Genomic DNA, 17,780 nt, shown 5'->3' with positions numbered 1-17,780 from the left:
TGCTGATGCCAAATCCTAGGTGAGAGTGGTCAACATATGAAAATAGTTGGTGTTCCAAGCACCGTAATGGTCTTCTTATTTGTTATTCTGCCTATGGAGTAAAGGCTAACACGGGGTCATTTAGAAAGTCGATCTTGACACAAGTGACACCTATTTCCAAATGTCCATTATTATATGCCACGCATTATCAAGGCTTATTGTTTCAACCACGCCTGGTTCATAAATCAGCTTTCAGGCGATGAGAGGCACCCCATCCGTCTTTATGTTCCCATGCCGTTTTGTCGCCGCAAATAAAACAAGATCGATTAAGTAACGCCATTTGCAGAGACAAGGCATCATGCCTATATAGAAACTCCGCTTTCCTATGATAATGTTCTGATGGCCCAGTGAGCCTTATACACAACATCTGTTTTGGTATATTCTGCTAAGGCTTCAATGACCACAGGAAGCGAGCACATTTTTAGTGTGTATACGACGCGACAATTCCTACGTCCATCGTGTTATGCAGGCACGCAATACGGTCGTCTATATTCCCGGATATTAGGGTTAAAATTGCAAGCCTTTCTTTGAAAATAAGCGCTTACAATCTGCAGAAAGGTGGCTTTGAGTATTCATAACTATATTTCGCGGTTAAGCATTTCAGAGTTTCTCATAATCTCGTGGGTGACTTTAATGCCCACCGCTCTGCGTGGGGGAGTGTGCATTTTAAACTCAAGGCAGATGTCCGACTAACGTTATCCGTACTGATAATTTGCACAATATAAATGGTCTTACCTACATTCATATGTAAAACCTCCTACATCAAATGATTGGCGCCATCGTGTATATTGAAGAGTTGCCCTTTTCGCCATTTCTTTGCCGTAGTAATCCCCCGTTCTCTGCCCTGGCCCTTTTCCTACAACGCATAGAAGGGTTATAACTCAGAAACAATCAACAATTTGATTTTTTTTGCGCCGCCGTCTCAGCTGAAAGACCACCACAACTTGCTCTTTTCATGCCGAAATTCGACGACCCTAATGTATCGGTTAGGAATTCATCCGCACTTAGTCTCGATAAAACTTGTTACTAAACTCTACCATCTCCTTAGCATGGCAGACACAAATGAATGGCTGAGAATCCTGAATGTTATATGGGTTTCTAATAATATTCCAGAATATTATGAAATAAACCGCCTTGTGGCTTTTTCGCACACTTATCTACAGGCCCTGCTCACTATTTCCGCATGGCTACCACCTGCGCGCTTTACGACAAGGTCCTCGCTGTTGTCCAAATTGTCATGCTGGTTGGAACGGAGCAGTTGTTGTCCAGAATGTCATATTGTGTTCCGTCATCAAACTAGAATGATAGACTCTCTTGTTGATTTGTATGCAAGTGAACTTTAAACTATTACTCCCAGAGTCCTCTCCTTGCTGTAATCGCAGTGGACAGAAAAAGGCATATCACATATACTCAGTGAACATATTCGTACAAGCCATATTCGTACAAGTCATAAACGCTTAACCACACTTCCAAACAGCGAAAATGTGTCAAGAAAATTGAAACTTTGATCACTAAATAATTATGAAGAGAGCTGAGCATTCCGATACACGCCGCTATTATATTCACAAGACGGCCCCGCTTTACACAATACAGGCGAGAACAGCCAAATATCACGAATCGCAGCAGCACCACTTCACCCCTCCGTCAAGGTCAACCCCATGCAATACACTACAACAAATCCCACCTCACTTTCCTCGCATTCCCTATTTAGGACAGCTTATTTGGACCCGTAGAGAGATTCGACACGCCGACAACCAAGCGCAGTATAAGGCACGTACTACGCAGATGCAAGCTTCTGTGATTAGAACGCTACATTCGTCTTTATACCCACGCCACCAGGAAGTTTGAAATCTCCCTGTTGTTCCTAATCTGACATCCCCTAAAATACAAAATATTGCTGAAGCAATCCCTCGCCAACCCAATTAAACTAGCAGCGTCCACATGTTCATGGATAGTCAGAATGCCTTACGTGAATTCACCTCTAATGGCCTTCAAGACATTTTCAAGACCAGCTAAGTGCCTACCTTCACCAACTCCCAAACTTGAACATCCTTTTGGAGTGCTTCCCCGGTCAGCTTGGATTAGAAGAAAATGAATTGCTCTCACTTGTAAGTTGTGACACGTCTTCAACCAGCACTAACCGCCAACAGCAATACTTGCCAGACAGTCGCCGCTTTCTTCCCTCCCCTTCTGAACATCTTGCCCATAGAGAATCAATTTTCATCCGAAAACCTGACATTTTCTTCCATGTGACATATACAACCACATTATCTTAAAATGTTCAGGCCGTCTTTTTTGAATTGTATTTGGCTGCTAGTATGACAATATATATACCGGACGCGTTATTCGGAGGTCGTGGGTACGGATCCCACCATCGGCACGTTGTTTTTTCTTCTACTTTGTGTTTAATTATCTTTCCCCTAAACAGATTACATTACTAATTTCTGTGATTATCCAAGTAAACATTAAAAAAAAATACATAAAGTACCATCCCCAACGCTTTCCTTGCCCTCGCCGACTGTTGGCTTCTTTCCTTCATGTATTATAACGAGCACCCTCATTTCCCCTTGATTGATCTGCTTGTAGCTTACGGGGGTCTCGGTTCTGGCAGTCTTGAAGCCATAGGTAGCGTAAGAGGGTTCTAGCATAGCTTTCGCCCTCGCTCTTGATCACGTTCTACGTGACGCTGGCGGTAACAAAGGACGTCCCACGTCCGCCGCTATGGCTGAGGGTGGCGCTGGTGAACACTCTCAAGGTTCGTATACAGACAACATAAATACCCAAGAAAGTAGCAGGGGGGACAGCGGCCGATGTAGCTCAGTTGGAAGAGCACCGGACGCGTTATTCGGAGGTCGTGGGTTCGGATCCCACCATCGGCACGTTGTTTTTTCTTCTACTTTGTGTTTAATTATCTTTCCCCTAAACAGATTACATTACTAATTTCTGTGATTATCCAAGTAAACATTAAAAAAAAATACATAAAGTACCATCCCCAACGCTTTCCTTGGCCTCGCCGACTGTTGGCTTCTTTCCTTCATGTATTATAACGAGCACCCTCATTTCCCCTTGATTGATCTGCTTGTAGCTTACGGGGGTCTCGGTTCTGGCAGTCTTGAAGCCATAGGTAGCGTAAGAGGGTTCTAGCATAGCTTTCGCCCTCGCTCTTGATCACGTTCTACGTGACGCTGGCGGTAACAAAGGACGTCCCACGTCCGCCGCTATGGCTGAGGGTGGCGCTGGTGAACACTCTCAAGGTTCGTATACAGACAACATAAATACCGAAGAAAGTAGCAGGGGGGACAGCGGCCGATGTAGCTCAGTTGGAAGAGCACCGGACGCGTTATTCGGAGGTCGTGGGTTCGGATCCCACCATCGGCACGTTGTTTTTTCTTCTACTTTGTGTTTAATTATCTTTCCCCTAAGCAGATTTCATTACTAATTTCTGTGATTATCCAAGTAAACATTAAAAAAAAAATACATAAAGTACCATCCCCATCGCTTTCCTTGGCCTCGCCGACTGTTGGCTCCTTTCCTTCATGTATTATAACGAGCACCCTCATTTCCCCTTGATTGATCTGCTTGTAGCTTACGGGGGTCTCGGTTCTGGCAGTCTTGAAGCCATAGGTAGCGTAAGAGGGTTCTAGCATAGCTTTCGCCCTCGCTCTTGATCACGTTCTACGTGACGCTGGCGGTAACAAAGGACGTCCCACGTCCGCCGCTATGGCTGAGGGTGGCGCTGGTGAACACTCTCAAGGTTCGTATACAGACAACATAAATACCCAAGAAAGTAGCAGGGGGGACAGCGGCCGATGTAGCTCAGTTGGAAGAGCACCGGACGCGTTATTCGGAGGTCGTGGGTTCGGATCCCACCATCGGCACGTTGTTTTTTCTTCTACTTTGTGTTTAATTATCTTTCCCCTAAACAGATTACATTACTAATTTCTGTGATTATCCAAGTAAACATTAAAAAAAAATACATAAAGTACCATCCCCAACGCTTTCCTTGGCCTCGCCGACTGTTGGCTTCTTTCCTTCATGTATTATAACGAGCACCCTCATTTCCCCTTGATTGATCTGCTTGTAGCTTACGGGGGTCTCGGTTCTGGCAGTCTTGAAGCCATAGGTAGCGTAAGAGGGTTCTAGCATAGCTTTCGCCCTCGCTCTTGATCACGTTCTACGTGACGCTGGCGGTAACAAAGGACGTCCCACGTCCGCCGCTATGGCTGAGGGTGGCGCTGGTGAACACTCTCAAGGTTCGTATACAGACAACATAAATACCCAAGAAAGTAGCAGGGGGGACAGCGGCCGATGTAGCTCAGTTGGAAGAGCACCGGACGCGTTATTCGGAGGTCGTGGGTTCGGATCCCACCATCGGCACGTTGTTTTTTCTTCTACTTTGTGTTTAATTATCTTTCCCCTAAACAGATTACATTACTAATTTCTGTGATTATCCAAGTAAACATTAAAAAAAAAATACATAAAGTACCATCCCCAACGCTTTCCTTGGCCTCGCCGACTTTTGGCTTCTTTCCTTCATGTATTATAACGAGCACCCTCATTTCCCCTTGGTTGATCTGCTTGTAGCTTACGGGGGTCTCGGTTCTGGCAGTCTTGAAGCCATAGGTAGCGTAAGAGGGTTCTAGCATAGCTTTCGCCCTCGCTCTTGATCACGTTCTACGTGACGCTGGCGGTAACAAAGGACGTCCCACGTCCGCCGCTATGGCTGAGGGTGGCGCTGGTGAACACTCTCAAGGTTCGTATACAGACTACATAAATACCCAAGAAAGTAGCAGGGGGGACAGCGGCCGATGTAGCTCAGTTGGAAGAGCACCGGACGCGTTATTCGGAGGTCGTGCGTTCGGATCCCACCATCGGCACGTTGTTTTTTCTTCTACTTTGTGTTTAATTATCTTTCCCCTAAACAGATTACATTACTAATTTCTGTGATTATCCAAGTAAACATTAAAAAAAAATACATAAAGTACCATCCCCAACGCTTTCCTTGGCCTCGCCGACTGTTGGCTTCTTTCCTTCATGTATTATAACGAGCACCCTCATTTCCCCTTGATTGATCTGCTTGTAGCTTACGGGGGTCTCGGTTCTGGCAGTCTTGAAGCCATAGGTAGCGTAAGAGGGTTCTAGCATAGCTTTCGCCCTCGCTCTTGATCACGTTCTACGTGACGCTGGCGGTAACAAAGGACGTCCCACGTCCGCCGCTATGGCTGAGGGTGGCGCTGGTGAACACTCTCAAGGTTCGTATACAGACAACATAAATACCCAAGAAAGTAGCAGGGGGGACAGCGGCCGATGTAGCTCAGTTGGAAGAGCACCGGACGCGTTATTCGGAGGTCGTGGGTTCGGATCCCACCATCGGCACGTTGTTTTTTCTTCTACTTTGTGTTTAATTATCTTTCCCCTAAACAGATTACATTACTAATTTCTGTGATTATCCAAGTAAACATTAAAAAAAATACATAAAGTACCATCCCCAACGCTTTCCTTGGCCTCGCCGACTGTTGGCTGCTTTCCTTCATGTATTATAACGAGCACCCTCATTTCCCCTTGATTGATCTGCTTGTAGCTTACGGGGGTCTCGGTTCTGGCAGTCTTGAAGCCATAGGTAGCGTAAGAGGGTTCTAGCATAGCTTTCGCCCTCGCTCTTGATCACGTTCTACGTGACGCTGGCGGTAACAAAGGACGTCCCACGTCCGCCGCTATGGCTGAGGGTGGCGCTGGTGAACACTCTCAAGGTTCGTATACAGACAACATAAATACCCAAGAAAGTAGCAGGGGGGACAGCGGCCGATGTAGCTCAGTTGGAAGAGCACCGGACGCGTTATTCGGAGGTCGTGGGTTCGGATCCCACCATCGGCACGTTGTTTTTTCTTCTACTTTGTGTTTAATTATCTTTCCCCTAAACAGATTACATTACTAATTTCTGTGATTATCCAAGTAAACATTAAAAAAAAATACATAAAGTACCATCCCCAACGCTTTCCTTGGCCTCGCCGACTGTTGGCTTCTTTCCTTCATGTATTATAACGAGCACCCTCATTTCCCCTTGATTGATCTGCTTGTAGCTTACGGGGGTCTCGGTTCTGGCAGTCTTGAAGCCATAGGTAGCGTAAGAGGGTTCTAGCATAGCTTTCGCCCTCGCTCTTGATCACGTTCTACGTGACGCTGGCGGTAACAAAGGACGTCCCACGTCCGCCGCTATGGCTGAGGGTGGCGCTGGTGAACACTCTCAAGGTTCGAATACAGACAACATAAATACCCAAGAAAGTAGCAGGGGGGACAGCGGCCGATGTAGCTCAGTTGGAAGAGCACCGGACGCGTTATTCGGAGGTCGTGGGTTCGGATCCCACCATCGGCACGTTGTTTTTTCTTCTACTTTGTGTTTAATTATCTTTCCCCTAAACAGATTACATTACTAATTTCTGTGATTATCCAAGTAAACATTAAAAAAATACATAAAGTACCATCCCCAACGCTTTCCTTGGCCTCGCCGACTGTTGGCTTCTTTCCTTCATGTATTATAACGAGCACCCTCATTTCCCCTTGATTGATCTGCTTGTAGCTTACGGGGGTCTCGGTTCTGGCAGTCTTGAAGCCATAGGTAGCGTAAGAGGGTTCTAGCATAGCTTTCGCCCTCGCTCTTGATCACGTTCTTCGTGACGCTGGCGGTAACAAAGGACGTCCCACGTCCGCCGCTATGGCTGAGGGTGGCGCTGGTGAACACTCTCAAGGTTCGTATACAGACAACATAAATACCCAAGAAAGTAGCAGGGGGGACAGCGGCCGATGTAGCTCAGTTGGAAGAGCACCGGACGCGTTATTCGGAGGTCGTGGGTTCGGATCCCACCATCGGCACGTTGTTTTTTCTTCTACTTTGTGTTTAATTATCTTTCCCCTAAACAGATTACATTACTAATTTCTGTGATTATCCAAGTAAACATTAAAAAAATACATAAAGTACCATCCCCAACGCTTTCCTTGGCCTCGCCGACTGTTGGCTTCTTTCCTTCATGTATTATAACGAGCACCCTCATTTCCCCTTGATTGATCTGCTTGTAGCTTACGGGGGTCTCGGTTCTGGCAGTCTTGAAGCCATAGGTAGCGTAAGAGGGTTCTAGCATAGCTTTCGCCCTCGCTCTTGATCACGTTCTACGTGACGCTGGCGGTAACAAAGGACGTCCCACGTCCGCCGCTATGGCTGAGGGTGGCGCTGGTGAACACTCTCAAGGTTCGTATACAGACAACATAAATACCCAAGAAAGTAGCAGGGGGGACAGCGGCCGATGTAGCTCAGTTGGAAGAGCACCGGACGCGTTATTCGGAGGTCGTGCGTTCGGATCCCACCATCGGCACGTTGTTTTTTCTTCTACTTTGTGTTTAATTATCTTTCCCCTAAACAGATTACATTACTAATTTCTGTGATTATCCAAGTAAACATTAAAAAAAATACATAAAGTACCATCCCCAACGCTTTCCTTGGCCTCGCCGACTGTTGGCTTCTTTCCTTCATGTATTATAACGAGCACCCTCATTTCCCCTTGATTGATCTGCTTGTAGCTTACGGGGGTCTCGGTTCTGGCAGTCTTGAAGCCATAGGTAGCGTAAGAGGGTTCTAGCATAGCTTTCGCCCTCGCTCTTGATCACGTTCTACGTGACGCTGGCGGTAACAAAGGACGTCCCACGTCCGCCGCTATGGCTGAGGGTGGCGCTGGTGAACACTCTCAAGGTTCGTATACAGACAACATAAATACCCAAGAAAGTAGCAGGGGGGACAGCGGCCGATGTAGCTCAGTTGGAAGAGCACCGGACGCGTTATTCGGAGGTCGTGGGTTCGGATCCCACCATCGGCACGTTGTTTTTTCTTCTACTTTGTGTTTAATTATCTTTCCCCTAAACAGATTACATTACTAATTTCTGTGATTATCCAAGTAAACATTAAAAAAAATATACATAAAGTACCATCCCCAACGCTTTCCTTGGCCTCGCCGACTGTTGGCTTCTTTCCTTCATGTATTATAACGAGCACCCTCATTTCCCCTTGGTTGATCTGCTTGTAGCTTACGGGGGTCTCGTTTCTGGCAGTCTTGAAGCCATAGGTAGCGTAAGAGGGTTCTAGCATAGCTTTCGCCCTCGCTCTTAATCACGTTCTACGTGACGCTGGCGGTAACAAAGGACGTCCCACGTCCGCCGCTATGGCTGAGGGTGGCGCTGGTGAACACTCTCAAGGTTCGTATACAGACAACATAAATACCCAAGAAAGTAGCAGGGGGGACAGCGGCCGATGTAGCTCAGTTGGAAGAGCACCGGACGCGTTATTCGGAGGTCGTGGGTTCGGATCCCACCATCGGCACGTTGTTTTTTCTTCTACTTTGTGTTTAATTATCTTTCCCCTAAACAGATTACATTACTAATTTCTGTGATTATCCAAGTAAACATTAAAAAAAAATACATAAAGTACCATCCCCAACGCTTTCCTTGGCCTCGCCGACTGTTGGCTTCTTTCCTTCATGTATTATAACGAGCAACCTCATTTCCCCTTGATTGATCTGCTTGTAGCTTACGGGGGTCTCGGTTCTGGCAGTCTTGAAGCCATAGGTAGCGTAAGAGGGTTCTAGCATAGCTTTCGCCCTCGCTCTTGATCACGTTCTACGTGACGCTGGCGGTAACAAAGGACGTCCCACGTCCGCCGCTATGGCTGAGGGTGGCGCTGGTGAACACTCTCAAGGTTCGTATACAGACAACATAAATACCCAAGAAAGTAGCAGGGGGGACAGCGGCCGATGTAGCTCAGTTGGAAGAGCACCGGACGCGTTATTCGGAGGTCGTGGGTTCGGATCCCACCATCGGCACGTTGTTTTTTCTTCTACTTTGTGTTTAATTATCTTTCCCCTAAACAGATTTCATTACTAATTTCTGTGATTATCCAAGTAAACATTAAAAAAAAATACATAAAGTACCATCCCCATCGCTTTCCTTGGCCTCGCCGACTGTTGGCTTCTTTCCTTCATGTATTATAACGAGCACCCTCATTTCCCCTTGATTGATCTGCTTGTAGCTTACGGGGGTCTCGGTTCTGGCAGTCTTGAAGCCAAAGGTAGCGTAAGAGGGTTCTAGCATAGCTTTCGCCCTCGCTCTTGATCACGTTCTACGTGACGCTGGCGGTAACAAAGGACGTCCCACGTCCGCCGCTATGGCTGAGGGTGGCGCTGGTGAACACTCTCAAGGTTCGTATACAGACAACATAAATACCCAAGAAAGTAGCAGGGGGGACAGCGGCCGATGTAGCTCAGTTGGAAGAGCACCGGACGCGTTATTCGGAGGTCGTGGGTTCGGATCCCACCATCGGCACGTTGTTTTTTCTTCTACTTTGTGTTTAATTATCTTTCCCCTAAACAGATTACATTACTAATTTCTGTGATTATCCAAGTAAACATTAAAAAAAAATACATAAAGTACCATCCCCAACGCTTTCCTTGGCCTCGCCGACTGTTGGCTTCTTTCCTTCATGTATTATAACGAGCACCCTCATTTCCCCTTGATTGATCTGCTTGTAGCTTACGGGGGTCTCGGTTCTGGCAGTCTTGAAGCCATAGGTAGCGTAAGAGGGTTCTAGCATAGCTTTCGCCCTCGCTCTTGATCACGTTCTACGTGACGCTGGCGGTAACAAAGGACGTCCCACGTCCGCCGCTATGGCTGAGGGTGGCGCTGGTGAACACTCTCAAGGTTCGTATACAGACAACATAAATACCCAAGAAAGTAGCAGGGGGGAAAGCGGCCGATGTAGCTCAGTTGGAAGAGCACCGGACGCGTTATTCGGAGGTCGTGGGTTCGGATCCCACCATCGGCACGTTGTTTTTTCTTCTACTTTGTGTTTAATTATCTTTCCCCTAAACAGATTACATTACTAATTTCTGTGATTATCTAAGTAAACATTAAAAAAAAATACATAAAGTACCATCCCCAACGCTTTCCTTGGCCTCGCCGACTGTTGGCTTCTTTCCTTCATGTATTATAACGAGCACCCTCATTTCCCCTTGATTGATCTGCTTGTAGCTTACGGGGGTCTCGGTTCTGGCAGTCTTGAAGCCATAGGTAGCGTAAGAGGGTTCTAGCATAGCTTTCGCCCTCGCTCTTGATCACGTTCTACGTGACGCTGGCGGTAACAAAGGACGTCCCACGTCCGCCGCTATGGCTGAGGGTGGCGCTGGTGAACACTCTCAAGGTTCGTATACAGACAACATAAATACCCAAGAAAGTAGCAGGGGGGACAGCGGCCGATGTAGCTCAGTTGGAAGAGCACCGGACGCGTTATTCGGAGGTCGTGGGTTCGGATCCCACCATCGGCACGTTGTTTTTTCTTCTACTTTGTGTTTAATTATCTTTCCCCTAAACAGATTTCATTACTAATTTCTGTGATTATCCAAGTAAACATTAAAAAAAAAATACATAAAGTACCATCCCCATCGCTTTCCTTGGCCTCGCCGACTGTTGGCTTCTTTCCTTCATGTATTATAACGAGCACCCTCATTTCCCCTTGATTGATCTGCTTGTAGCTTACGGGGGTCTCGGTTCTGGCAGTCTTGAAGCCATAGGTAGCGTAAGAGGGTTCTAGCATAGCTTTCGCCCTCGCTCTTGATCACGTTCTACGTGACGCTGGCGGTAACAAAGGACGTCCCACGTCCGCCGCTATGGCTGAGGGTGGCGCTGGTGAACACTCTCAAGGTTCGTATACAGACAACATAAATACCCAAGAAAGTAGCAGGGGGGACAGCGGCCGATGTAGCTCAGTTGGAAGAGCACCGGACGCGTTATTCGGAGGTCGTGGGTTCGGATCCCACCATCGGCACGTTGTTTTTTCTTCTACTTTGTGTTTAATTAACTTTCCCCTAAACAGATTACATTACTAATTTCTGTGATTATCCAAGTAAACATTAAAAAAAAATACATAAAGTACCATCCCCAACGCTTTCCTTGGCCTCGCCGACTGTTGGCTTCTTTCCTTCATGTATTATAACGAGCACCCTCATTTCCCCTTGATTGATCTGCTTGTAGCTTACGGGGGTCTCGGTTCTGGCAGTCTTGAAGCCATAGGTAGCGTAAGAGGGTTCTAGCATAGCTTTCGCCCTCGCTCTTGATCACGTTCTACGTGACGCTGGCGGTAACAAAGGACGTCCCACGTCCGCCGCTATGGCTGAGGGTGGCGCTGGTGAACACTCTCAAGGTTCGTATACAGACAACATAAATACCCAAGAAAGTAGCAGGGGGGACAGCGGCCGATGTAGCTCAGTTGGAAGAGCACCGGACGCGTTATTCGGAGGTCGTGGATTCGGATCCCACCATCGGCACGTTGTTTTTTCTTCTACTTTGTGTTTAATTATCTTTCCCCTAAACAGATTACATTACTAATTTCTGTGATTATCCAAGTAAACATTAAAAAAAAAATACATAAAGTACCATCCCCAACGCTTTCCTTGGCCTCGCCGACTGTTGGCTTCTTTCCTTCATGTATTATAACGAGCACCCTCATTTCCCCTTGATTGATCTGCTTGTAGCTTACGGGGGTCTCGGTTCTGGCAGTCTTGAAGCCATAGGTAGCGTAAGAGGGTTCTAGCATAGCTTTCGCCCTCGCTCTTGATCACGTTCTACGTGACGCTGGCGGTAACAAAGGACGTCCCACGTCCGCCGCTATGGCTGAGGGTGGCGCTGGTGAACACTCTCAAGGTTCGTATACAGACAACATAAATACCCAAGAAAGTAGCAGGGGGGACAGCGGCCGATGTAGCTCAGTTGGAAGAGCACCGGACGCGTTATTCGGAGGTCGTGGGTTCGGATCCCACCATCGGCACGTTGTTTTTTCTTCTACTTTGTGTTTAATTATCTTTCCCCTAAACAGATTACATTACTAATTTCTGTGATTATCCAAGTAAACATTAAAAAAAAATACATAAAGTACCATCCCCAACGCTTTCCTTGGCCTCGCCGACTGTTGGCTTCTTTCCTTCATGTATTATAACGAGCACCCTCATTTCCCCTTGATTGATCTGCTTGTAGCTTACTGGGGTCTCGGTTCTGGCAGTCTTGAAGCCATAGGTAGCGTAAGAGGGTTCTAGCATAGCTTTCGCCCTCGCTCTTGATCACGTTCTACGTGACGCTGGCGGTAACAAAGGACGTCCCACGTCCGCCGCTATGGCTGAGGGTGGCGCTGGTGAACACTCTCAAGGTTCGTATACAGACAACATAAATACCCAAGAAAGTAGCAGGGGGGACAGCGGCCGATGTAGCTCAGTTGGAAGAGCACCGGACGCGTTATTCCGAGGTCGTGGGTTCGGATCCCACCATCGGCACGTTGTTTTTTCTTCTACTTTGTGTTTAATTATCTTTCCCCTAAACAGATTACATTACTAATTTCTGTGATTATCCAAGTAAACATTAAAAAAAAATACATAAAGTACCATCCCCAACGCTTTCCTTGGCCTCGCCGACTGTTGGCTTCTTTCCTTCATGTATTATAACAAGCACCCTCATTTCCCCTTGATTGATCTGCTTATATATATATATATATATATATATATATATATATATATATATATATATATATATATATATATATATATATATATATATATATAAAATTATCAGACTGCCCACTCACAAATTCTGCTTCTTATCTGCCATACAGGCGCTTACCAATCCAGTTACCCTATTCATGAGTAAGCTGGGTGGGTCCTGCTGAACTTCACCGGCTATGCCGGTTACAGCTCGCTTCCCGTACCACTCACGTGTGAAATAATATAGCTTCTATCTCATCGGTTTGAGTGGATGACCCTGGTCAGGATAAATCTCTCCATTCTGGATATAAGAAATATTTAGGCAGTCGTTTAATTTAGTTTCATTTTTTTCAACCTTCCACCCCTGTCAATGGGATAGCGTACGTCTCGAGTGAAATTACATAAAGGGGCCTATCGAATGTAAATTTTAAGCAGAGCCATGGGGTCGATAGTTTCCTTCTATTGACGAGGGACCACGACACTACGCTGTAGTCAATAAAAGCTCTGTCCTGAACTTTATACATAGAAAGTAATCATCGTTATGGTCGAGCGAATGTATGTTTTGGTGCGCGGGATATTCATGTTTAATTCATCCCCACTAACTACTTCTGCAAAGGCCAAATCATTGTAAGCCACTTCGTCAAAAGACAACCATGTCGGTAACGCATCGCCGACACTGGACGACAGAGTACGAGACTAAAACGTGACACTCATACATTACCAATACATAACTCAAACCAAAAACCTGCATTACATCGGCTGCTTGATTGTTCTTATTGAAGCTGGCCACGCTTCGACCTACACATACTGGAGATTTGCTGTGCCTCCGAAAGCAATGGCCCGGGTGGGCCAGGTGCCAAAGTGCGCAGAGGCTATCGAGCGAAATGCGTTACAGGAACGCCCATTCCACGTAACGCAAACCAAAACCAGGGCCCTCAATCAAGCTCCCGCCCGATTGTCGTTCTGCGTGGCTCATGCTATTGGTTATTTCTGTTATCTTTGAGTCGTTTTATTTCTAGAAATTCTTCTCGCAGTATGGGCTGTACGTTCTTGCTCGGCCACACTCTAGCACCCGCCATAGATTTTTTTCTTCTGCAGGTTTAGTCTCTGCAAACCTGTTGTGTAGTAATTGTGATGGTCGCTAGGAATATCGACTCAATAGGCATCGATCTGGAAGCCGGGCAGCGCGCACCCTCCAGCATCTTAGTGATGTTTGCAGGTAAGGCTTTACAAGAACAAAAAAGAGTAAAGTTAATGACGATGAAGGTTAAAAATCGAAAACAGTAAACAAGAAACTTCGAATTACCATACACTTTTGTGATTTCTTCTTCGAACTCCACTGTCGACGACTGAATGGTCGGAACCGAGAGGATAATTGATAGCGTTGACTGCGTCTTCTGTTTGACAGCTCTGGAATCGATAGTCGCCAAATGCTATATCAAGTACTACGCAGTAGCATTCAGCTTTCGTTTATTTTAGGATGCATTCTCACTTGTTGATATTATAACGGATGCGTGGCAAACAATTTTTGCCTTCATAAAGTGGCGGTGGGTAGAGACACCACAAGAATTTCGATATAGACATCTGTTCCTGTGCACTCCTGCCTCCCGCATGAAAACTTCGAAGATCTGCTAAACATTGTTCTTACGAAATATTTAAAATGGGCATGCCGTGCTTTACACTGCAAATGTAACAAACTTAGCTTTTGCCATTAATGGTGAAATCTTGGCTATACCCGTCATGGTTTCTCCGGCTAACAGTAAATAATCTAATAAAACATCATATGCGACAAAACAGCTTCGACGTATTACATTTTCTACTGCCTATGTTTTCTTGTCCTCTCCTAAGACACTCTATAGGAGGGTTACATGACATTCATTAAATCTTTTCAAGGAACGCAATGAGCAGTCCACAATAGCCTCGCCGTGCTTTTATGAACAAGCTTAGGCACATTGGCGCCGCGGAAACGATATTCCAATCTTTCACCACGTCCTTCCACTACCGGGGGAGCAAACACGTCGATGCGCGCTCTGTTGTTTTATATAAAAATTAGGCTAAGCCTAGCGTAAAAGCACTGACCGCAGTCCTGTAACATTAATGCACAAGGTACACAACTGCAGCTTGCAGCCAGGGGAAAAAATAATTCCGGAAATGCTCATTACCTGAACAGGGCTCCATCTTTCTAAATCTACACAGGGCAGAACGAGAGAAGGATGGCACAGCAGTATAAACTGTTCGCAGTTGAAAGCCAATTTTGTCAACACTAGGGTGTCTGTTGAAAAAAAAAAAAAAAAAAACTTAAACCGTCCTTGTACAGAAAGGCAGCGGGTCCGCAACAATACTTAGATATCGCGAGTCATCATCCGAGACATTTTAACCAAGAATGACTTGTACCACAGGTAACACGGCTTATAAGAATATGCAGCGATTATAATGATTACTTGAATAAACAATATTCATTGAAATAAACAGTAATTCAAAAACATTATCCCTGCAAATCCCTAAATATGACCCTCCAGAGATCACCCATATTGAAACGTAATGACGTGCTCCCAAAGCTACCAAAACCCAACACTCAACGCATTCCTTGTTTTGTAACGCATGGCACCGCACTGTAGGCCCCAGCTGCGTCTGTGACAGATCCCGCAACTAGTGTCTTCTGCAGACGCCCGAAACTCCAGGTGCTCCCCGAACGCTGGCGCCACCATTCACCTGCTATGAACAGATGTTTTTCGAAGGCCAACGCCGAGGCAAAACATAATTCCTCAACGTGGACGTCATGGCTGACTTGGACGCAGAATACCTACGCCAAAGCCGACTCCGAAGCAAACTCCCCTTGTCCGAACGCCCTGGAACGCTGTAAGAAGAACGCTTTTACGGCATTGTCTTGATATGTTCTGGTTTTTTCTGGATTAGGTTGTTTAATTATATGTAATTTATGATACTGCAACTGCCGTTATAGATGGTACAGTTTGCTTGAGTTTCCATGGCAAGATTAGTGTACTGGTATTCTCTGTTGTCCAGTGTGTAATAAATTGTGTTCGCACCTTCAATGAGTCTCGATTGTTCGTTCGACCTGCCTGAGCTGTTTCGCCGGCGATTAGCGACATTATTATGTCACCTGGGTAATTTGGTTTTAGCAGACACAACGTGCAAAAGATTAACTATTAACAGGAGACTCCACTTTAGGTACATAGCTCCGTGAAACATACCTGAGCTAGGAGTCAACAGGCATAAAATATCAATACTCATAAGTGATCCATAGTGGCAAAGACTTCATTATCGATGTTCAAGTAATCTTATCATGAGAAGGCGCAAAAATCAGACTGCCGCCAAACTTTTCCATAACACTACGGACTAACGAAATTTCCGTCGTAAGTTTACTCAGAAATGGTCACAATTTTATTTCCTGGCATCGATTGTTATATGTATGCGATTCCTGTCTAATACGTTTAGGCGCTACCACTGCAAACATCAGCATTAATTCAAAATATCCCTTTTTAAAAAGTATATCAGATATATACCAGTCCGTCTTCTTATTTGGTAGCAGGGTCAGGTTCTGTGTGCGAAGTTTGGAGTTCACTTTCATGCATATCGTTGCTTAGTGGAATACTAGTTCTAGCATGTGCCTCTGTGAATGACTATGACTGCCACAAAAGAAGCATTTCTTTGATGACGCTGATTAGACAAGCTGGACTTTTAACAGGTTCATTACTTATGTCCGTTTGCGCTTGCTCTTTTTTAAAGAGGTTTAGAAACAGTGATATTTTGATAGGCGTATTAGCAATCATAAATATAAAGGATGATATATCATTCTTAAATGCATTCCTCGAATAAACATGACATTGGTGGTTGCACATATTTAGAATTCATCACTGACCTTGGACTATAACTTGGAAGTGAGCTGTATCTTCGCCGTAAGCGTTCGTCGCTTTGCAACTGTACACTCCAGAATCTTCGCGCGTTGCATCAGGAATCTTGAGCTCTGAGTGAAATTCGTCGTCATATTTTTCTTTTGGCTTTGTTTGATATCTGAAATTGCGGTGACAGTGTTCGATATGAGCGCTGAAAATGACAAATGGCGTCTGCATGGTTATTGTAATGAATATGCAAATCAAGCTCCATTCATAATTTTACACAGCCCTCCCTTGAAACGCTTTGTAAGGCTAGCGGCCAGATTTCAAGATTTCTGCTTGTGGCCAGCGTCAAAATTTTGTGACAGCCTCTGTTATGCAATGCTTATTAGTGAACATTGCGACCGCTGTTTCACATCTAATGATATTCTCACTAGCCTGTGCAGAATAACTTTTCTATGCACAAGTTCAGTACGACAGGATGACGCGTCGAAGATGTTTTCTTAGACTTATATTGTAGGGACTTAATAAGGCCGCATAGAATCCCGGCCTCTAAGAGTTAGCGCATTTAGACGGCTACAGCATCGTGAAAAGAAAATCAGTGAGTGTTAGGTTTAAGGAGTTAACCTTGTGAAATAAAAGGATACTGTATGCCTTTCTGCAAATTATTTCTTCCACAACGGACTACCCATGAATCGGGCCATATATGTCGGCCTAGGGGAAAAAAATTTACTCTGCTCATGAGGAAAATGAAAATTCAAGGCAGAATAAAAGTGATATAACGATTACCTTTCAGTGCTGAGGGGCTTCTGGTTTTTCTCCCATGAGTAAAACGTCGGTGGATCACCAACAGCTGAACACGGAGCTTTGTAGTCTTCACCTTTCTTGAGCAGGACGCTCCGGTGCTTGACCGTGAAGCGTGGCGGGACTGGACAGAAAATAAATAAAACAAGGTTTTTTCACATTACGCGCTTATTGAACTTGAAATTCGAGCGGATGCTTCCTTAACTGGTAGAAATTTCCAGATGTGTCACTAGCTCAGATATGGCACCTTTAAAACAGTTTTTGACCACCGCCCAAAATGACAGCATGCCATACAATCTATTAAAAAAGGTATCCAAAGTATCCGGTTCATGGGTAACAAATATGTCTTGTTTTCAAGTACGTGGCACACTCAGTACAATTCATTGAAACCACAATTTATGCGGCAACCTTTTTTCGTTGTAAAGGTGTTGCACGGTAATATCTTGGAAATATTTACGTTCATTAATACTGGTGCTCAACGGTGCGTCATTGTTTTCCTTGTTTTCTAACGCTCAACTTG

The 17,780-nt window shown here is 45.4% G+C and overlaps 1 protein-coding gene across 1 annotated transcript in view; it reads right to left on the bottom strand.

Annotated features, from left to right (window-relative positions):
• Positions 1-17,780, bottom strand: part of LOC146191913 (cell adhesion molecule Dscam1-like) — a 121,149-nt gene that overhangs the window by 48,979 nt on the left and 54,390 nt on the right. Inside the window, exons 13-14 of the mRNA XM_084600399.1 lie at positions 17,246-17,384; positions 16,483-16,634 (exon numbers count right to left, since the gene is read on the bottom strand). Of these exons, the coding sequence (XP_084456525.1) occupies positions 16,483-16,634; positions 17,246-17,384 (291 nt within the window). The remainder of the gene's footprint in view (positions 1-16,482; positions 16,635-17,245; positions 17,385-17,780) is intronic.

This window comes from Amblyomma maculatum, chromosome 4 (assembly GCF_055883805.1).
Source record: "Amblyomma maculatum isolate TAMU_Amacu chromosome 4, ASM5588380v1, whole genome shotgun sequence".
Classification (NCBI taxonomy): Eukaryota; Metazoa; Arthropoda; class Arachnida; order Ixodida; family Ixodidae; genus Amblyomma; species Amblyomma maculatum.
The sequence above is the reverse complement of the archived record's forward strand: the minus strand, read 5'-3'. Positions and strand labels throughout refer to the sequence as shown.